We start from the raw sequence: 23,347 nt of genomic DNA, 5'->3' as shown, positions 1-23,347 counted from the left end.
CAGAGCTGCCCAAGACCATGGGAACCCACCTTTTGCATCCACATGACCTGGATGTGCGACCTAGAATCAAAGGAGATCATTTTGGAGCTTTAAAATTTGACTGCCCTGCTGGATTCTGGACATGCATGGGGCCTGTAACTCCTTTGTTTTGGCCAATTTATCCCACTTGGAGTGGCTTTGCCCAATACCTGTACCCCCGTTGTATCTAGGAAATAACTAACTTGTTTTTGATTTTACAGACTCATAAGTAGAAGGAATTTGCCTTGTCTCAGATGAAACTCTGGACTGTGGACTTTTGGATTAATGCTGAAATGAGTTAAGACTTTGGGGTCCTGTTGGGAAGGCATGATTAGTTTTGAAATGTGAGGACTTGAAGTTTGGAGGGGCCAGTGGTGGAATGATATGGTTTGGCTCTGTCTCCACCCAATTATCAACTTAAATTGTATGTCCCAGAATTCCCACATGTTGTGGGAGGGAGACAGGGGGAGGTAATTGAATCATGGTGACGGGTCTCTCCCATGCTAATCTCACGATAGTGAATAAGTCTCATGAGATCTGATGGGATTATCAGGGGTTTCTGTCTTTGCTTTCTCCTCATTTTCTCTTGCCACCGCAGTGTAAGAAATGCCTTTCACCTCCTGCCATGATTCTGAGGCCTCCCCAGCCATGTGGAACTGTAAGTCCAATTAAACCCCTTTTTCTTCCCAGTTGGGTATGTTTTTATCAGTAGCATGAAAACGGACTGATACATTTATGATGAATATTTTTTATTAATTTCTGCTAGGTTTTAATTCTTTGATTAAAGATACTAAGAGGAACATATCAATAACTGCTGATTTAAATGTTTCATTCTGGGAATCAGAGTATTTCACTTGTGTTCAACAAATTCTCAAAACCTTCAAGCACTCTGGAATCTTTCTGCTATAGGAAGAAGATATTTCTCTTTTTATGATGGATGAAAAATAAATGGAATCTGGCTATGAGTAAGTAGCCCAATATATTTTCAGGTAGCTATTAATATATCACAATTTGAATATGATTTTTCCCAAATCAATGGATAGCAGAGAGTACATATTGAAATAATTTTTTTATTATCTTAGAATATGAGTATTTCATTTACCTATGTCAAATTTTTAGTGTTATCACCAAACCCTCTATAGAAAGAAAAATTTAGAAATAGTTGTTTACTTCTGAAATACTTATCACTTTCTATTATAAAAGTATAAACTAGTTTATAGTCCATATTCAACCAGAACATTGAAAGATTAAAATATGCTATTTTGTTTTTGCTAGTCCTTTTTAGTTAATATGCTAAAACTGAGTAAGAAAACTATAGTTCACCTGAGTGAACATTGACCTACAGTTACATGTGAGGTCATTTATGATGAGCAAACAATGGATTAGGTAACAATGAGGAAAATTCTAGAAGTTTGAGTTTGTGTGCTTACTAGCAACCACTTTCAACATTTCTGCAAAGCTAGAGAAGGTATCTTCTAATTTAAATTTGTTTAAGAATTATCTATTGTGTAATATACTGTCAACAGGAGGTCAGTTTTAAAGGAATACTACTGATAGCCTGAAAGACTGTGGAAAAGAAATTATTTTTCCCCCTTTACACACTGATAGTTTTTGTATTTGCATTCCTGCAATTCATATATATTTTTCAAAAAAAAAAAAAAAACAAACATTGGATTAGCAGCAAGAGAGTTGAAAATGGCAGAAGTTGGGAATGACTGCTATTTCTTTTTTAATTCCACATGCATAAAGGTAAATATTGTACAACTGACAGTACTTCACATTATTAATTTGAGTAGAATGAAGGACGATATGGCAATAACTTGCATTGCTGAGCCAAAATTTACTATTTTCTTGCAAGATATCTTATATATGTAAAATCTGGAGTAAAAGCCTAGCATGTATTTTTGACATACTAAATTTCTCTGAAGAAATCTGAGATAATTTAAAATTATTATTTGTTTGAAACTACCCTTATATATGCCAGTTACATGCATATAGCTTTTGAATCTTCATGTGGCACTTTTGCCTATGTTATGGCACCTTGAGACATTAAATTCCTAATATTGAAACGTTATATGTTATAAGATATTGTTTTAGTTAATACGATTCCAGTCATTATAAATTCAAATAGTTGAATTCAGGTAACTGTCAAACTTATTGTAATAAATCTGTTTTCCTATTTGAAATTTATTTACCCAATTACTGAATTTTCCTCTGTCAAAAGTCTAAGTAACAACAAATATTTAAATATCATAAAAAAGAAAATAATTAATATAAACAAATTGGCCACATAAAGTTTATAAAGTTAAATGGGAAAAACTGATAATTCCTCCAACGTATTAGGATGAATGGATCTTAATAAAACCAGATAAAAGTAGAAACTCAATATTTGGAGCTTCGTGCTCATGCAAGAAATAATCCAGCGAAAAATATGTTATGTCTGGTTTCAAGTGTTTCCTCTCTGTTAGGAAACCTGAATGGACTCAACCTCTCTGGCCACAGAAATTAGATTCATTTATATTACCTGTTAAATTAAATGCTAGGATAATAAAGAATAATAACAGATTTCATGTCCCAGGTGGGCAGAGCGTTTTGTCTATTTCACTGCTGTATCCTCAAATACTTAGTACAGTGACTAATGAGTAAGTTACCAGTAAATAATTAAATGAATAAATAATAATAATAGCTCACAATACCTTGTATCACATCATTTTTGCAGCTAACTTGTGAGGAAAGTATTTTTTTATTTCCTGTACACAGATGAGAAAACTAAAGTACAGAGAGGATGAGTTAAGTATTAACTTTGGGACAATGGGCAAGTAGTGGAGCCCAGACTTTCAAATACCAGTTTATTGACTTGAAAACCCCTGCCCATAAACCCGTGCTGTGAGAGTACATGAATCTACTTTAACAAGGGGGAGAGAGTGAATATGAAAGTAGGAGAGAGATAAAAGATAAAGAACAACCGTGGAGCATGTGTCAAAAGAGGGAAGAATGTTACCCACCTCTCTTCCCACACAACAGGGGCTTGTAGTTTTTACCAACTGTGTGTTTGCGTTTAAAAGAACATAGAATTTTTAAGAAGTATTAGCAGCCCATTGAAACAATCCACATCTACTTTTGTTGGCATATGAAGAAGTCAGTAAGTATATGTATAGGCAATTGTTTATCTTTCTAAGCCAAAGGCACAAAGCACATATATTTAATGTAGTACATCATAATATAATAATTAAAATTCCACAATAACTTAAATTTTAAGCTCCATAAAAACTTAACAGTATCTCCATAGATTGAGAAAACAGATGATCTAATAAAACGATTGATTAATAGAAACCATTTTCACAATTAGAATATAGGTAGGGATTCTTAAAAGTTTTATCTGGGCTTTCTTCAGAACGAGAAATTAAGTTGTTCTGTCACTGAATTGTGATCAAAGTGTCACTGGATTCTTATATCTCTATTCTTAGTGAACCATATGGATTAATGAATAACAAAAAGTAGCATTTTATCAGTGATTTGTGGCATGTTGTACTATTTAATCATTAGATTATCTTGTTGCTTTTTCACGAAAGTTAGACTAATTTGCTAAAATTTAGACTTATGGTCTAAAATTGATAGTGTATATCTTTGTGATTCTAATTTAATCTACTTGTATTTTCTTTAACTAATTAGCGACCTATTCTTGTTAAACACTAATGTCAACATATTGAGCTTTCTACACTGTTTACTTTTTCTTTTAGGGTTCCCAGTGCCGATTCCGACACTGTGAAGAGGCCCTTGGCAGTGACACTGTGTGCTCATTATGGAGAGAGAGGAAATGTTTAGATCCACTTTGCAGATTTAGACACATGGAAATGCAGGTAGAATTACTTAGCATCATCATTTTTGTTAAAAAGCATTTCCCTTCAATAATGCTGAATTATACTTTTACAAAACAATAGGGAAGAAATCATTCTTCCATCTACTATTTGATTTTAGGCATTTTGCAATTTTTTCAACTTAATGGAGGAACATGTTTTAGAAATACCCATTGCATCTTTTGAATAGCAGGGCTTAGAAACACTGAAAGCTGGAAAACACACATGATCCTAAATCAGTTAACTGTAACCGTTTTTGTGTCATTGTGCTGTATTGCAGCACATTGTATTTGTTGTGAATATGGCATCTGATCATTACATTTCCCCCAATCTCCTTTTATCTAGCAAAACTGCAGCATTTCATGCTTCTGGGAAACTCAGCCTCTTGGTTGTGTGAAGATCAGCTGTATCTTTTATCACAGCAAACCTCGAAATATCAATGGATTATTTTTGCCACCAAGTAGCAGTGAGTACATTTTTTGAATAACATGGACATACCATATTCTAATCTTGTTTTGGAGTAGCAGCATAGAATGACACATTTAAAAAGTATGACAATGGCCGGGCGTGGTGGCTCACTCCTGTAATCCCAGCACTTTGGGAGGCCGACGTGGGTGGATCATGAGGTCAGGAGATCGAGACCATCTTGGCTAACACGGTGAAACCCCATCTCTACTAAAAATACAAAAAATTAGCTGGGCATGGTGGCAGGCACCTGTAGTCCCAGCTACTCGGGAGGCTGAGGGAAGAGAATGGTGTGAACCCAGGAGGCAGAGCTTGCAGTGAGCCGAGATCGCGCCACTGCACTCCAGCCTGGGCGACAGAGCGAGACTCAGTCTCAAAAAAAAAAAAAAAAAAAAAAAAAAAGTATGACAAGTTGAGCAATGCAATTTAGTAGCCAATGGGTAATTTGGAATGATTCTACATGAGATGAGAGAAAGTTTAGAATGAACCATTAAGTAACTAACAAGATGAAGTGAACAAAGAGCAAGTTAAACTTTCTCTATGTGTATCTAAAAAGAATTTTATTCATATGAAAAGTAAGACAGCTACTGACCTCACTAAATAGAAAGAGGCTGTGTCTTAGCAAAGTATCACACAACTGAAGCCAAGATTGGAGGTCATGCCTTCACTGGTGATCTCTGTGATTGTGCAGAAAGTTGTCTGGTAGGTGGAGAGAGCAAGGGAATGATCTGGGTTACACACTCTTGCTTCTAGTAGGACAGCTGTGTCTGATGGTTCTTTCTAACACTTTAATTGTGGAGAAAATGCAATGCCATTGCTACAAAAGCTGTGGCACAATTCAGTCTAACTAAATGGTACTGAGACTCTACCATGTGATGTACCTTAAATTCGGTTCTGGGAAATGGATACAGAAGACACCACAGTGTAAACCAGTGAATGGTAAGAACCTTGCTGAAGAAGTTGGGGCTATTAGGTTTCCCTGATGCTTGTAACTACTCTACTTTCCTTCTATGGCCACCAAGTTTTTCTGATGGAATGTTTTTTTGTTTGTTTGTTTGTTGTTTGTTTTTTGAGACAGAGTCTCACTCTGTCGCCCAGGCTGGAGTGCAGTGGTGCGATCTCAGCTCATTGCAGCCCCCGCCTTCCGGGTTCAAGCAATTCTCCTGCCTCAGCCTCCTGAGTAGCTGGGATTACAGGAATACACTGCCACACTCAGCTAATTTTTGTGTTTGCAGAAAAATATACAACCATGCTGGTTGGGTTAAATTCATGATCACAAACCTCAAATGAGCCCTTACTGCTGACTGCCAATAACACTGCATGGTACTCCCCCAGTTCATTCCTATTCTTCCAAACTGCTTTTTATACTTCCTTTCCTCTCCTTAAACCTCCATTGCCTCTTCTTCTCTGATGATGACCTTATGTCTTACAAACTGAGAAACGTTTAATAAGAAGATAACTTCTGCAGTTTTCTGTCACTACATCTACCCACCTAGTAGCATCAGTACTTACTTCTTCCCTGCTCTTACCATGAATCATCCATACTCCTGTCTAAGCCTATCCTTCCACTTGGTAAGTAGATATTGCCTTCTCTTTTCTACTCTAAGACATTGATCTAATGATTCTTCCCCCTCTTTTTCTGCATAAGCATTATTCACTCTTCCTGTCACCATACAAACATGTATTTATTTAATTATTTAAGGAATTCTCCATTTTGATCTATTCTCTTACAAGCTACTACCCCATGTTTCTTCCCACTGCAATAGTTCTCCTCAAAGCAATTATTTATTATTGTGGTCACCAAATCCTCCCCCAATTATTTCTTAATCCCATGCAAATCAGGCTTATTCACTCCTTTCAACTGTCACATACACATTATTAAATCCAGTGGCCAATTCCTAGTCCTTACATAACTTGAACCATGAGCAGGATTTGACACATTTAATCACCCCTTCCTTCTTGACATAATTTTCCTATCCAGCTTGCAGGACACATTCTCTTCATTTTTCTTTCTTTTTTTTTCTTTAACTTTTATTTTAGGTTCTGGGGTACATGTGCAGGATTGCTATATAGGTAAACTGTGTGTCATGGGGATTTGGTGTACAGACAATTTCATCACCTCGATAATAAGCATAGTACCTGATAAGTATTTTTTCTGATCCTCTCCCTCCTACCAGCCTCCACCCTCGATTAGGCCCCAGTACCCAGTATCTGTTGTCCCTCTCTTTGGGTTCATGTGTTATCATTTAACTCCCACTTGTAAGTAAGAACATGTGGCATTTGGATTTTTTTTCTGCATTAGTTTGCTAAGGATGATGGTCTTTAGCTCCATCAATGTTCTTGCAAAGGACACGATCTCATTATTTTTTATGGCTGTGTAGTAATCCATGGCATATATATACCATATTTCCTTTATTTAATCTACCATTGATGGGCATTTAGGTTGATTCCATGTCTTTGCTATTGCGAATAGTGCTGTGATGAACACACACGTACATATGTCTTTATAGTAGAATGATTTATGTTCCTGTGTGTATATACCCAATAATAGGATTGCTGGGTCAAATGGTAATTCTCTTCTAAGTTCTTCAAATAATTGCTACATTGCTTTGCATAGTGGCTGGATCAATTTACATTCCTACCAGCAGTATATAAGTGTTCCCTTTTCTCTGTAACCTCACCAGCATCTGTTATTTGTTGACTTTTTAATAAATAGCCATTCTTATTGTTATGAGGTAGTAACTCATTATGGTTTTGATTTGTGTTTCTGTAATGATTAGTGATGTTGAGCATTTTTTCATATGCTTTTGGCCACATTTATGTCTTCTTTTGAAAAGTGTTCGTGTTCTTTGCCCACTTTTTAATAAAGTTGTTAGTTTTTTGCTTGTTAAGTCCTTTATAAATTCTGGATATTAGACCTTTGTTGGATACATAGTTTGCAAATATTTTCTCTCATTCTGTAGGTTGTCTGCTTACTCTGTTGATAGTTTCTTTTGCTGTGCAGAAGCTCTTTAGTTTAATTAAATCCTTTTTGTTAACTTTTTTATTGCAATTGCTTTTGGCATCTTTGTCATGAAATCTTTGCCATGTCCTATGTCCAGAATGGTATTTCCTAGGTTATCTTCCAGGGTTTTTATAGTTTTAGGTTTTACATATAAGTCTTTTTAAAATTGTTTTAAAATTTTATTTATTTATTTGTTTATTTATTTGTTTATTTTTGAGATGGAGTCTCACTCTGTTGCCAGGCTGGAGTGCAATGGTGAGATCTCGGCCCACTACAACCTCTCCCTCCTGGGTTCAAGTGATTCCCCTGCCCCAGCTTCCCAGGTAGCTGAGATTACAGGCGGGGGCATGCCAGCATGCCTGGCTTTTTTTTTTTTTTTTTTTTTTTTATAGTAGAGATGGGGTTTCACTATGTTGATCAGGACGGTCTCAATCTTCTGACCTTGTGATCCGCCCACCTCAACTTCCCAAAGTGCTGGGATTACAGGCATAAGTCACCGCACCCGGCCTACATTGAAGTCTTTATCTTGAGTTAATTTTTGTATGTGGTATAAGGTAGGGTTTCAGTTTCCATTTTCTATATATGGCAAGCCAGTTATCCCAGCATCATTTATTGAGTGGGGAGTCCTCTCCCTGTTTCTTATTTTTGTCACCTTTGTCAAAGATTAGATGGTTGTAGGTGTGTTGTAGGTTGTGAGGCATTATTTCTACACTTTCTATTCTATTCCATTGGTCTATGTGTCTTTTTTGTGCCATTATCATGCCGTTTTGGTTACCGTAGCCCTGTAGTATAGTTTGAAGTTGGGTAACATGATGCCTCCCTCTTTGTTCTTTTTGCTTTAAGATTGCCTTAGCTCTTTGGGCTCCTTTTGGGTTTCATATTAATTTTAAAATATATTTTTCTAATTCTGTGAAGAATGTCATTGGTAGTTTGATAGAAATAACATCAAATCTGTGAATTTCTTTGGGCATCATTGCCATTTTAATGATGTTGATTATTCCTATCCATGAGCATGGCATGTTTTTCCATTCATTTGCATCATCTCTGCTTTCTTTGGGCAGTGTTTTGTAATTCTCATTGTAGAGATCTTTCACCTCTCTGGTTAGCTGTATCCCTAGGTATATTATTCTTTTTGTGGCAGTTATTAATGGAATTGCGTTCCTGATTTGACTCTTGGCTTGGATGTTGTTGGTGTATAGGAATGCTACTGATATTTGTATGTTAATTTTGTATCCTAAACTTTTGCTGAAGTTGCTTATCAGATCAAAGAACTTTTGGGCAGAGACTATGAGGTTTTCTAGATATAGAATTATGTCATCTGCAAACAGGGATAATTTGACTTCCTTGATTCCTATTTGGATGCCTTTTATTTCTTTCTCTTACCTGGTTGATCTGACCAGGACTTTGAATACTATGTTGAATAGGAGTGGTGAGAGAGTATATACTTGTCTTCTTCCATTTTTTCAAGGGGGAATGCTTCCAGTTTTTGCTTATTCAGTCTGATATAAGCTCTGGGTTTTATATAGATGGCTCTTATTATTTTGAAGTATGTTTATTCAATTCCTAGCTTACTGAGGGTTTTTAACATGAAGGGATGTTGAATTTTATTAAAAGCCTTTTCTGCATCTATTGAGATAATCATTTCTCAATACGGTTTTTATTTTTAGTTCTGTTTATGTAATCAGTCACATTTATTGATTTGTGTTTGTTGAACCAATCTTGAATCCCAGGGATATAGCATACTTCATCATGATGGATCAGCTTTTTGATGTGCTGCTGAATTTGATTTGCTAGTATTTTGTTGAGGATTTTGGCATCTGTGTTCATTGAGAATATTGGCATTTTTGTTTGTTTGTTTGTTTTTTGGTTTTGTTTCTGCCATGTTTTGGTATCAGAATGATGCTGGCCTCATAGAATGAGTTAGGGAGGAGTCCCTCATCCTCAGTTTTTTGAAATAGTCTCAGTAGGAATGGCACCAGCTTTTCTTTATAAATCTGATATAACTTGGCTATGAATCTGGCCCTGGGGTTGGTTTTTTTTTGTTTGTTTTTGTTTTTTTGCTTGGTAGGCTTTTTCTTATACATTTATAGAACTCAGTATTGGTCTCTTCAGGGTTTCAGTTTCTTCCTTGTTCAGTCTTGGGAGGTTGCATGTGTTTAGGAATATATTCATTTCTTCTAAATTTGCTAGTTTGTTCCCATAGAGGTGTTCATAGTAGTGTCTGATAGGTTTTTGTATTTCTGTGGTGTCGGTGGTAATGTTCCCTTTGTCTTTTTTTTTTTCTTGGCTCACTGCAACCTCTGTCTCCAGGGTTCAAATGATTCTCCTGCTTCAGCCTCCCAAGTAGATGGGATAACAAGCATGTACCACCATGCCTGACTAATTTTTGTATTTTTAGTAGAGACTGGGTTTCACGATGTTGGCCAGGATGATCTCGAACTCCTGGCCTCAAGTTATCTGCCTGCCTTGGCCTCCCAAAGTGCTGGGATTATAGGCATGAGCCACTGAACCTGGCCTCCCTTTGTTATTTCTAATTGTGTTTACTTGGATCTTCTCTTTTTTTCGTCTCTATTAGTCTAGGTAGCAGTCTATCTTTCTTATTAATTTTTTTCAAAAAATCAACTCCTGGATTTGCTGGTCTTTTATATGGCTTTTTGTGTCTCCATTTCCTTCAGTTCAGCTCTAATTTTGGTAATTTCTTGTCTTCTGCCAGTTTTAGGGTTGATATTCTCTTGCTTCTCTAGTTCTTCTAGTTGTGATGCTACGTTGTTAATTTGAGGTCTTTTTGATATAGTCATTTAGTGTTTTTAATACTATAGGTCATTTAGCCTATTTAGTGCTATAAACTTCCCTGCTTAACACTGAGTTAGCTGTATCTCAGAGAATCTGGTATGTTGTATCTGTTCTCATAAGTTTCAAAGAATTTCTTGATTTCTGCCATAATTTCATTGTTTACCAAAAAGTCAATCAACAGCAGGTTGTTTAATTTCCATGTAATTGTATGGTAGTGGTGATTTTCTTAGTATTGATTCCTATTTTTATTGTGCTGTGGCCTGAGGGCATGGTTGGTATGATTTCAGTTTTTTGTTTTTCGTTTTTTGTTTTTAAATTTGCTGAGTATTGTTTTATGTCGAAATGTATGGTCAATTTTGGAGTATATGTCATGTGATGATGAGAAGAATCTATATTCTGTTGTTTTGAAGTGGAGAGTTCTGTAGATGTTTGTTAAATCCATTTAGTCAAGTTTTGAGTTTAGGTCCTGAATATCTCTGCTTTTCTGCATTGACAATCTGTCTACTGCTGTCAGTGGGGTGTTGAAGTCTCCCACTATTATGGTATGGGAATCTAAGTCTCTTTGTAGGTCTCTAAGAACTTGCTTTATGGATCTGGGTGCTCTTGTGTTGGATGTGTATATATTTAGGATAGTTAGGTCTTCTTGTTGAATTGAACCCTTTACCATTGTATAATGTGTTTCTTTATGTTTTTTAATCTTGTTGGTTTAAGTCTCTTTGGCCTGAAATTAAGATTGCAGCCCCTGATATTTTCTGTTTTCCATTTGCTTGGTAGATTTTTCACAATTTCTTTATTTTGAGCCTATGGGTATCATGATATAATATGTGCAACAGGTGTCTTGAAGACAGCATACTAGTGGGTCTTGCTTCTTTTCCAGCTTGCCACTCTGTGCCTTTTAATTGGTACATTTAGCTCCTTTACATTCAAGGTTACATTGATATGTGTGGATTTGATCTTCTCATCATGTCGTTAACTGGTTTTTATGCAGACTTGTTTGTGTGGTTTCTTTATAGTGTCACTGGTCTGTGTTCTTAAATGTGTTTTTGTAGGTACTGGTAGCTGTCTTTCCTTTCCATATTTAGTGTTATCTTTCAGGGCCTCTTGTAAGGCATGTCTGGTGGTAAAAAATTCCCTCAGCATTTGCTTGTCTGCAAATGATTTTATTTATCCTTCACTTATGCAACTTAGTTTGCCTGGATGTGATATTCTCGGATGGAATTATTTTTTCTTTAAGAATGTAGAATGTAGGCTTCCAATCTTTTCTGGCTTGTAAGGTTTCTTCTGAAAGGTTCACTGTTAGCCTGATGGACTTCCCTTTGTGGGTGACCTACCCTTCTCTCCAACTGTATTTAACATTTTTTCTCTTTCGTTTCAACCTTGGTCTCTTTGTTTTTCTTCTTCCTTCCTAATGCTATGTTACCACTTTCCCCAGGTTCTTCTTCCTCTTTTCCCCAATCTCTTGCATGTGCAGTGTTTTAGGAATTAGTTCTTGGTTCTTTTTTTCTCTATTTACTTTCTTGGTAGTCTCATCTGGCCTTATGATTTTGAATATGATCCACATGTCAGTGACTCCCAAATATAACAAGAGACTCTATTTTATCTGGTGCCCTGTTAACTCTCTGAAATTTTCTACCACACTATATTAGTCTGATTTTACACTGCTGATAAAGACATACCCAAGACTGGGCAATTTACAGAAGAAAGAAATTTAATGGACTTACAGTTCCACATGGCTGGGGAGGCCTCCCAATCCTGGAGGAAGGCAAGGAGGAGCAAGTCACATCTTATATGGATGGCAGCAGGAAAAGAAAGAGAGTTTGTGCAGGGAAACTCCTCTTTTTGAAATTGTCAGATCTCATGAGACTTATTCACTATTACGAGAACAGCATGGGAAATACCTGCCCCCATGATTCAATTGCCTCCCATTGAGTTCCTCCCACAACAGGTGGGAATTGTGGGAGTTACAATTCAAGATGAGATTTGGGTAGGGAAACAGCCAAACCATATCATTCCATTCCTGACCCCTCCCGAACTCATATCCTCACATTTAAAACCAATAATGCCTTCCCAACATTCCCCAAAAGTCTTAACTCATTTTAACATTAACTCAAAAGTCCACAGTTCAAAGTCTCATCTGAGACAAGGCAAGTCCCTTCTGCCTATGATCCTGTAAAATCAAAAGCAAGCTAGTTACTTCCTAGATACAATGGGGTTACAGGCATTGGGTAAATACAGACATTCCAAATGGGAGAAATTAACCAAAACAAAGTGGCTACAGGCCTCATGCAAGTCCAAAATCCAGCAGGCAGACAAATCTTAAAGCTCAAAATGATCTCCTTTGACTCCAGGTCTCACATCCAGGTCCCACTGAAGCAAAAAGTGGGTTCCCATGGTCTTGGGCTGCTCTGCCCCTGTGGCTTTGCAGAGTATAGCCCCTGCTCCTGGCTGCTTTCATTGGCTGGTGTTGTTTGTGGCTTTTCCAGACACATGGTTCAAGCTGTTGGTGAATCTACCATTCTGGTCTGGAGGACAGTGGCCCTCTTCTCACAGCTCCACTAAGCAGTGCTCCAGTAGGGACTTTGTGTGGCAGTGCTGTCTCCACGTTTTCCTTCCAAACTGCCCTAGCAGAGGTTCTTCATGAGTGCCCTGCCCCTGCAACAGGCTTTTGCCTGGGCATTCAGGCATTTCCATATGCCCTCTGAAATCTAGGCAGAGGTTCTCAAACCCCAGTTCTTAAATTCTGTGCTCTTGCAGTCTCAACACCACATGGAAGCTGCCAAGACTTGGGGCTTGCACCCTCTGAAACCACGGCCTGAGCTGTACCTTGGCCCCTTTCAGCCATGTTGGAGTGACTGGGACACAGGGCACCAACTCCATAGGCTGCACACAGCATGGGGACCCTGGGCCTAGCCCATGAAACCATTTTGTCCTCCTAGGTCTCTGGGCCTGTGATAAGAGGGGCTGCCATGAAGGTCCCTGACATACACTGGAGACATTTTCCCCATTATCTTGGGGATTAACATTTGGCTTCTTGTTAATTATGAAAATTTCTGCAGCTGGCTTGAATTTCCCCTCAGAAAATAGGATTTTCTTTTATATCTCATTGTCAGGCTGCAAATCTTCCAAACTTTTAAGCTCTGTTTTCTTTTTAGAACTGAATGCCTTTAAAAACACCCAAGTCACATCCTGAATGCTTTGCTGCTTAGAAATTTCTTCTGCCAGATACCTTAAATCATCTCTCTTAAATTCAAAGTTCCACAAATCTCTAGGGAAGGGGCAAAGTGCTGCCAGTCTCTTCGCTAAAACTTAGTAAAAGTCACCTTTGCTCCAGTTTCCAACAAGTTCCTCATCTCTATCTGAGACCACCTCAGTCTGGATTTCATTGTCCATATCTTTATCAGCATTTTGGTCAAAGCCATTCAACAAGTATCTAGGAGGTTACAAACTTTCCCACATTTTTCTGTGTTCTTCTGAGACCTCCAAACTGTTCCAACCTCTTCCTATTACCCAGTTCCAAAGTTGCTTCCACATTTTTGGGTATCTTTCCAGCAGTGCTCCACTCTATTGGTACCAGTTTACTGTATTAGTCCATTTTTACGCTGCTGATAAAGACACTTGAGACTGGGCAATTTACAAAAGAAAGAGGTTTAATGGACTTACAGTTCCACATGGCTGGGGAGGCCTCACAATCATGGTGGAAGACAAGGAGGAGCAAGTCACATCTTACATGTACGGCAGCAGGCAAAGAGAGAGAGCTTGTGCAGGAAAACTCTTGTTTTTAAAACCGTCAGGTCTCGTGAGACTTATTCACTATCATGAGAACAGCACAGGAAAGACCCACCCCCATGATTCAATTACCTCCCACCAGGTTCCTTCCACCATATGTGAGAATTTGGGAAGTTACAATTCAAGATGAAATTTGGGTGGGGACATAGTGAAACTATATCACTCACCCGTATGCTTGCTTGCCCTACTCCAATCACACTGTATACTTGCTTTACCTAGCGTATGTTAGCATGTTCCTGCTTTAGGGTCTTTGTGCAAAACACTCTTCCCTCAATATCTTCATGGCTAACTTCTTTATTTCTTCACAGCCTTGCTAAAATATTACGTTTTACATAAGACTATTCTGAACACTGTATTTGAAATGTAGTCAGCTTTCCCATGCATGCCTTACACACTTCCAAACTTCTTTGCCTAGTTTCTCATTGCCATATCCCCAATGATTTCTCAGATACAATATAATTTACTTGTTTAATATGTCTATTGTTTGTTGTGTGACTCCTTCCTATAGAATGAAAGTACCATAAGAGCAAGAATTTTTATTTTGTTCACTGAAAAATCTTGAGCACCTAACATAGCCACATAGTATTGGCTCTCACATAGTGGCCGGTTCTACTCCGGGAATCCCTGAGTGGCATTTATGTATGTTAAATCTGTAACTATTTTCCCTCTGTTTGACACATTTCTGTACTCTAGGGAAAAGGATTCACTTTCCAGACTGTAGATAAACTAACAAGCTCAGTTGAAATACGTATTGAACTACTGCATTGCCTCTTTATTTGGAAATATTTCAATACCTCAGAAGGTATAATTTGATTCCGGGCAGACCAAAGATTAAATTATAAAGTAATACCTTTGTGAATATCCACCTTTATGAGTGTCAGCAAATGCATATGATTAATTGATAAATTTAGAGTGGGGTTATTACAAACCATTTCATAGCAAATTGTAACTGGCTAAATATAGGTTCATACAGAACATTGTACAATGTGTGTAATTTTCTCTCAGGCTAAAATAAGATAAAATTTAGATATTTAAATGTGCAACCTGTGAAGCTTTAAGACTTCTGCTTGATGAATTGAGATCTGTCACATAGTCCATATTAAGTAGGTGAGCTGGATCCACAGCAGTGCTGTCTAAATCACCAGCTGTGCTCTTCCGGTATAAGGCACTTGCCAAAGGCAATTTCTTATTATATGATTTGCCATTGTATGTTATCTTTAAGCACTAAGTGCAATTATCAGGAGTCCTACATTTTTTTGTCTGGGGGTATAAAACTGCCAGTTACTCTTTTTGCAATTTAAACTTCAATCTGCTAGTGAATTTTAAAAGGTTTTGGACTCTTTTAGAAGATATTTTATTTATGTATTTATAAACCATAGAATTTTAAAAGAGAACATAATCTTTCTGGTTATCATTTCTAAGTTTAAAAGCAAATAGGTGCTAAACCAATTAAGAATTGGTTTATGCAAGAAAACATAATTCTGTTATTATTTACCATAAAAATTCCCTAGACATTTTCTGAGTACAGTTTGGACTTTCTTTGCAAGCCTGGCAGGCACTTATTCTTTCTCCTATGGTATACATTAGAGGTTATATACTCTCTTAGACAAGCTATTGTTTTAAAAAAAAGTTTTTATATTTTGCTGAAGGAAAATTTGTTCCAAACACAGGAGCTAGCTTGAACATGGAAATTACTCATCTTTCCTTGGCTAGTTGCCACTTTATCCTGTAATGAACAATTGAATGGGATCATTTGATTTTTATTTATTCTAGGTCAGTGTCCAGTGATCTCTTGGACAACTGATTTGGCCACTTTAAATTAAACTTTGGTCAGCTTTCTTTAGAATGTCTAGCCTCTGTGTTTATTATCTGCCTTTTATTTGAAGTCTTGAAAAGTCAGTACACGCAGACTAATTTGTGTGTGTGTGTGTGTGTTTTAGAAAAAAAGGTAATTCATAATGGTTAGAAGGATAAAAGTTCTTCAGTTTAGTTCTTTCCTCTCTGGGGAAGGAAGAATGGGGTTAAGAAAATGCCATAGCACACCAAATGGTAGCCCCCGGTGTAATTTGTGTTGGGTGGCAGATTCTTCATCCTGACTACATACTGCGTCTATTCTCATAGGAGGTCCAAAGAGCATCAAAACCTACAAAAAAAAAAAATGCAGGAACTCAAATATTACTTCTTCAGACTTAACATTTGTTAGTCATGTTTAAGGGCTCCACATTTTGCTTTTTAGGACTGTATACACTTGCAGTTTAATTGTGACTTTTAAAAAATGAAGTGGAGTTATAAGAGATTAGAAAATCGCATACCCAGTGTTTTAGAATAATCTGTTAAGTGTATTCCCTGTGGCACTGCTATGCTGAGTACTTTTCAGGCCGAATTTTATCTAATCATAAACACTGGCCCAATAGATACAGTTAGTCTCCCGGTTTTACAGATGAAGAAAATGAGGTCCATAGAGGCCAAGTATCTTAGGCAAGATAATACCTCTCATAAGTGGCAGTTTCTGAATTCAAACATAGTTCCGTCTGACTCTAAAAGTATCTCCGCTGGGCGCGATGGCTCACGCCTCTAATCCCAGCACTTTGGGAGGCCAAGGCGGGCGGATCACAAGGCCAGGAAATCCAGACCATCCTGGCTCATACGGTGAAACCCGTCTCTACTGAAAATACAAAAATTAGGCCGGGCGCGGTGGCTCAAACCTGTAATCCCAGCACTTTGGGAGGCCGAGACGGGCGGATCACACGGTCAGGAGATCGAGACCATCCTGGCTAACCCGGTGAAACCCCGTCTCTACTAAAAAAAAAAAAAAAAAAAAAAAAAAAAGAAAATACAAAAATTAGCCGGGCGTGGTCGCGGGCGCCTGTAGTCCCAGCTACTCGGGAGGCTTAGGCAGCAGAATGGCGTGAACCCGGGAGGTGGAGCTTGCAGTGAGCTCAGATGGTGCCACTGCACTCCAGCCTGGGCGACAGCGAGACTCTGTCTCTAAAAAAAAAAAAAAAAAAAAGAAGAAGAAGAAGAATATCACAAAAATCAGACATGACATTTAAAGTATACTCCAATACATTTTGTCATTTGAATGACCAATGCATCAGACCTCCTGATCTGCCTTCTGCCTTCTGAGGGGCTACTTCTATTCCACTCTACTCAATAGAGTTCTTTTCAAATCTATTAAAGTTTTTTGTATTTAATAGAAGACTGCCTTTCCCCTTTAATTTACAGTATAGAGTGAGACATTCTAGCACTTCTGCGTTACATGTACTTCCATTAAATACGGTTTCTTTTCTCTTTCTCAATTTATATTTCCCTCCCTTTTCTGAAACTTGTTCTCTTAAATCACATGAAGCTCAGAAGCCCAGATACCCCATCTGATGTTTGTCTCACCCACAGGCTCTCAGTTCTGGCTCCACGTTAGAATTACCTGGGGAGCTTAGAACCACCACCACCAAAAAACAAAACAATTCTCAGTCACCACTTAGACCACCAATTAAACTAATGCTTCATTATACTTTTGTTTTCCTCTCAACTTTTAAAGACATTTTGTAACTTACAGAAAATTTGCAAGAATAGTTCAGTGAACACTAGCTCTCCATGTATTCTTCACCTATCTTCACCAATTAACATTTTGTCACATTTACTTTCTCTTTGCTCTTTACTGTATTTACATATCTGCATATAAGGTACAAATACACATTTCTAAATTTTTGTTTTTCTTGGAACCATTTGGGAGTTAGTTGCAAATATCCTCACATTTCATTGCTAAATACTTCAGCATGTACCTTCTAAGTTCAAGGGCATTCTTCTATATAACCACACATGACTATCATATATAGGGAATTTAACATTGATAGAATCAGCAATGTGTAATATTCAATCTGTATCATATTTTCCTAATTATGCAATAATTCTTTTAATAGCAGTGCTTCCTCAAAATTTAGTATGCATAGGAATCATCTGACAATCTTGTTTAAACTGCAGTCTGATTCAGTATATCTGGGCTGGAGCCTGAGGCTCTGAATTTCTAATAAGCTCATAGGTTCTTGGGACCAAACATTGAGTAGAGCAGCCTTAAAATTGTTTCCCCCCCCATCCAATTTACAATTAAGCATCATTCATTGCAATTGGTTGTCATGTCTCTTTATTTAATTTCTTTTTAAAAATCTGATGTCTCTTTAAAAAAATTCCCAGGATTTTTTTTTTCTTCCTTGTCATATACATGTTTTTTTCCTTTTTTTTTGGTTTTTTTTTTTTTTTTAGACAGCATCTTGCTCTGTTGCCCAGGCTGGAGTGCAGTGGTATGAACACAGCTCACTGCATCCTTGACCTCCTGGGCCGGAGTGATCCTCTCACCTCAGTCTCCTGAGTAGCTGGGACCACAGGCTCATGCCACCATGCCTGACTAATTTTGTAAGTTTTGGTAGAGATGAGATCTCGCCATATTATCTAGGCTGGTCTCAACTCCTGGATTCAAGAAATTCACTCACCTTGACCTCCCAAAGCGCTAGGATTAGAGGCGTGAACCACTGCACCCTGCCCCATGTCATATACATTTTAAAAGAGTTCAGGCTAGTTGCTTTGTAGGATATCTTTTAAATTGGGGATTTGTTCATTTGTTTCCTCCTAATCACATTTAGATTAAACTATTTTTTTTTTTGGCAAAAATACTACAAAGAATATCAGTCAGTTATTTAAAAATCTATACAAGTGTTGTATAGGTTTGCCCTAATGCCCTAACCAAACAATTCCATGCGGATGCTCTTAAAGAATTAGTGAAAAGGGAAGAAAAATAATTTGTGAAGAACCTCTGCTCTGTGAATTTTACAAAAATTAGCATTTCTTGTACTCTTTGAAGGACAAGAGGAGGACAGTGCCCAATTCCTGTGAGTCTAAATAAAAGCAACTTGTTTAGTTATAAATAATTTGTTTATACAAAAGTTTCTTTTAACCTACGTGCTTTGTATTGCATGTGTGTTCTAGCTATGAAGGTATTTATGGGAATAGGAAATACTGCATTATGACGACTGTGTTTATGACATCTGTTTAAAAAAAAAAACTGAATTTCTTTTGAAAATTGACAAAGCATAGAAAGTAGATGTTCATGTATGAAATGCCCTGGCATGATGTGATATAGTAGTCTCTTATGAGTACTCATAGAGACTCCCTTGGTCATAAACAGCGGAGTAGTTCTAAATGTTTTAACAACTGGCTCCTTTCCCCTACCTTGCTACTCTACCCCAAAAAACAAATGGGAAAAAATCCAAAACAAAACAGCTCTGGTGGTTCACATTTGCCAGTTGCCATCAAAGAAAATATTGTCTCTACAGCCAATTTCAAGCTATAAATATGACATCAGTATGCTTGCAAAATTCCTGAAAATTTGCCAGTTCTACATGCTTATCTGAGCCTACTCCAGCATATTACTGGTTTTAAGGAGAGAAACCCAACTCAATTTGATTTAAGGGAAAATTGGAATTCTTGGCTTATATAATCGAAAAGATTAGGGACAGAACTGACCTCAGACCCTGCTGGATCCGTGTTTCCTTCACCAACCCTTGGTTCTGAGCTAGTTGTCCTTCTCTATGTACTGCAGTTACTCCAGAAGCTCCCGAGCTAGATTTTGGAACCAGAATAGGCAAAGATTAAGAATAGTAGCTCTAGCTCAGACTAGCTTGAAATATCAATCTACCACATATTTGCCACTGTAAACATGGGCAACTTAGTATCTCTCTGGCCTAATTTCTTCATCTGTATGGTAGAGATAGTAATAGTACCTGTCATTGGGTTTTAGGAATTTAACAGATTAATACTCAATAGTTTAGAATTCTTGGCAAAGAATGAGTAATCAGTGTTATTATCATCATCATTCTACATTAATCTCAGAAGAAGTATGTCTTTCTAAAAAAAAAAAAAAAAAAAAAAAAAGAAGAAGTATGTCTTTCTGCAGCTAAAGCCTGAGTATTGAATCTCATCTAATGATGAAGAAGACATGCATAGTACCTGATAGGTAGTTTTTCAATCCTCACGCTCCTCTCACCCTCCACCCTCAAGTTGGCCCCAGTGTCTGTTCTTCCCTTCTTTGTGTCCATGTAAACTCAATGTTTAGCTCTCACTCATAAGTGAGAAGGTGCAGTGTTTTGTTTTTTATTAGTGTGTCAGTTCGCTTAGGATAATGGCCTCCAGCTCCGTTCATGTTGCTGCAAAGGACATGATCTCATTCTTTTTTGTGGCTGTGTAGTATTTCATCGTGTATATGTGCCACATTTTCTTTATCCAGTCTACCACTGTTGGGCATTTAGGTTGACTCCATGTCTTTGCTATTGTGAATAGAGCTGTGATGAGCATACACATACATGTGTCTTCATGGTAGACTGTATATACCAAATAATGGGATTGCTAGGTCAAATGGTATTTCTGTTTTAAGTTCTTTGAGAAATTGCCAAACTGCTCTCCACAATGGCTGAACTAATTGTACATTCCCACTAGTAGTGTATAAGCATTCCCTTTTTTCTGCAGCCTCACCAGCATCTGTTATTTTTTAGCTTCTTAATAATAGCCATTCTGATTAGTGTGAGATAGTATCTCATTGTAGTTTTGAGTTGCCTTTCTCTAATGATTAGTGATAATGAGCACTTTTTCATATGTTTGTTGGCTGCATATATGTCTTCCTTTGAAAAGTGTTCATGAGCAGACAATGATTTAAAGCAGTAATTATAGTATGTCCAAAGACCTAAACTCCTGCGTAAAGAAGTAAAGAACAGTATTATGACAACATCTCAACAATAGAGACTATCAATGGATAAAAACCATGAAAAAAAACCTAAAAAATGGAAGTTTTGGAGTTGAGCACACAATATCTGAAATGGAAAAAAAAAATACTATAAGGGATCAAGGGTAGATTTGAGAACTGCAAAAGAAAGAACCAGTAAATTTGAAGATAAATCAACGTAGATTATATAATCTCAAAAACCAAGAGAAAAATAAATGAAAAAGAGATGAACAAAGCCTAAGATAAATATGAGGCATTTTACCAAAATGTAAGGAAAGAAAAAATAATGGCTGAAATTCCCCAAATTTGATTAAAAAATTAATCTGAATATACAAGAAGCTCAACAAACTCTAAGTTGGATATACACAAATATATCTGTAGCCAGACACATCATATAAAAATGATAAATACCAGTGATAAAGGCAAATTCTGGAAAACAAGAAGATAAAAGTATTTTATTACATATAATAGAACTCCAGTATGATTAACAGCTACCTTCCCATCAGAAACAATACAGGCAGTATTCACTGTAGACTGAAAGAACAAAAGTTGTGGCAATCAAGAATCTTTGTTCAGAAAACTAGTTTTAAATGCTGTATTTCAAAAATAAAAAGGCAAATAAAGACATTTCCAGAAAACAAAAACTGAGAGAATTTGTTGCCAGTATGTTCACCTGAAAAGAAATACTAAAGGAAAACTTTCAGGTGGAAAGCAAGTGACCTGTGTCAGTATTTCAAATCCATATGAAGAAACAAAGTATGCTGATAAATGTAGTTGTGTAACTATAAAACTATCATAAGGGCATATTTCTTTTCCTTCTATAATCTGATTTAAAAATTTTATAAAACAATATATAAAATTATATTTTTTAGTCTATTACATTTAGAAATGTAATATATTTAAAAAATAGCCATACAAAGGCAGATGGAAGCAAAACTTTATGATGACAAAGAAATGACACCAGATAGTAACACAAATCCATAGGAACAAATGATAAGAATTAGAAGTTATAATTAAAAAGGTTAATAGTCTCTGTTTATAGAACAAACTATAAATACCTACTTGATCTTTTTTCCCCCTTTGCTCCTTTAAGAAACATACAATTATCTTAAGTAATAATTATAACAATGTATAACTGGGTTTGTCGTGTATAGAAATGTAATATAGGTAACAATAGCACAGAAGAAGGAAGAGAGCATAGAGCATAGAAGTAACCTCTTGTATGTATCTCACTGGCGTTAAATTAATAAAAGTGAAATCGATTCTGATGTTAAGAAGCATATAGTAAGCCATAGAGCAATCTAAGAAAATAATGTAAAAAATGAAGAATGATCAAAGGAATTTAATATTATACTAGAAAATATTCATCAGTGTAAAAGAAAGAGAAACAGCAGAACGTGAAACATATAGAAAACAAAGTAAAATAGTGCACCTAAATCCAACTATGTCAATAATTACATTAAATGTGAATGTATTAAAAAATTCAATCAAAAAGCAGAGATTGTGAGAATAAAATTAAAGATAAAACTATATGCTGTCTATAGAAAACACTTTTTAAATTCAATAGAACAAACAAGCTGAAAATAAAAGAATGGAAAATATATACCATGCAAGCAATTATAAACGAGAAAATAAAAGAATTGAACAACTGTAAAGCATCTAGACCTAACAGACATCAGCGAAGCACTCCATTTAACAGTAAAATACACATTTTTCTCCAGTGCACAAGAAACATTTTCCAGTATAGATCACATACTAGGTGATAAGAAAAGCCTGAATAAATTTAAAATGATTGAAATCATGCAGTGTATTTTTTCTTAATATAATGGTTTAAAACTTTGAGAGAAAAAAATTAGGACATTCACAAATATGTGAAAATTAAATAGCACATGTGTAAATAACCAAGAAATTACAAGAAAATTACAAGGGTAATTAGCCAATACTTTATGTTTAATAAAAGTAAAACATAGCATACCAAAACTCATGGCATCTAAGTAAAGCAGTGCTTAGAAGAATATTTATAAGTTGTAAATGCCTATGTATTTTTTAAAAAATCTCAGATGGATAACCTAGACTTATACCTTAAGACACTGGAAAAAGAAGAGCACATTAAACCTAAAGCAAACAGAATGAAGCACGTAATAAAAATTAAAGCAGAAATTAATGAACTAGAGAATATGAATAAAGAAAACCAATAGAGAAAATCAGGGAAAGCAAAATTTGTTATTTGATAAAATCAGGAAAATTAAAAATCTTTAACTTGACTGACCAAGAAAAAAAGAGATAGGCTGAAGTTACTAAAATCAGAAATGAGGCCGGGCGTGGTGGCTCAAGCCTGTAATCCCAGCACTTTGGGAGGCCAAGACGGGCGGATAACGAGGTCAGGAAATCGAGACCATCCTGGTGAACACGGTGAAACCCGGTCTCTACTAAAAAAAAATACAAAAAACTAGCCGGGCGAGGCGGCGGGCGCCTGTAGTCCCAGCTACTCGGGAGGCTGAGGCAGGAGAATGGCGTGAACCCGGAAGGCGGAGCTTACAGTGAGCTGAGATCCGGCCACAGCACTCCAGCCTGGGCGGCAGAGCGAGACTCCGTTTCAAAAACAAACAAACAAACAAACAAAAATAAAATCAGAAATGAAAAATGAGACATCAC

General features: G+C 36.7%; 1 protein-coding gene across 2 annotated transcripts in view; it reads left to right on the top strand.

The window, feature by feature from the left end:
• The first annotated feature begins 1,424 nt into the window (after window positions 1-1,424).
• C11H12orf50 (chromosome 11 C12orf50 homolog) overlaps window positions 1,425-23,347 on the top strand; it is a 42,760-nt gene continuing 20,837 nt past the window's right edge. The window contains exons 1-3 of one of the 2 annotated variants that reach the window (XM_005571815.5): window positions 1,425-1,486; window positions 3,759-3,878; window positions 4,221-4,341. In XM_005571815.5, coding sequence (XP_005571872.1) covers window positions 3,867-3,878; window positions 4,221-4,341 — 133 coding nt within the window. In that variant the 5' untranslated portion in view covers window positions 1,425-1,486; window positions 3,759-3,866. Of the gene's footprint in view, window positions 1,768-3,758; window positions 3,879-4,220; window positions 4,342-23,347 lie in introns of both variants that reach the window. The other variant, XM_005571811.5, reaches the window with a different exon arrangement.

Source organism: Macaca fascicularis, chromosome 11, assembly GCF_037993035.2.
Source record: "Macaca fascicularis isolate 582-1 chromosome 11, T2T-MFA8v1.1".
NCBI lineage: Eukaryota > Metazoa > Chordata > Mammalia > Primates > Cercopithecidae > Macaca > Macaca fascicularis.
Note: the sequence above shows the minus strand (reverse complement) of the source record. Positions and strands in the feature narration are given on the sequence as shown.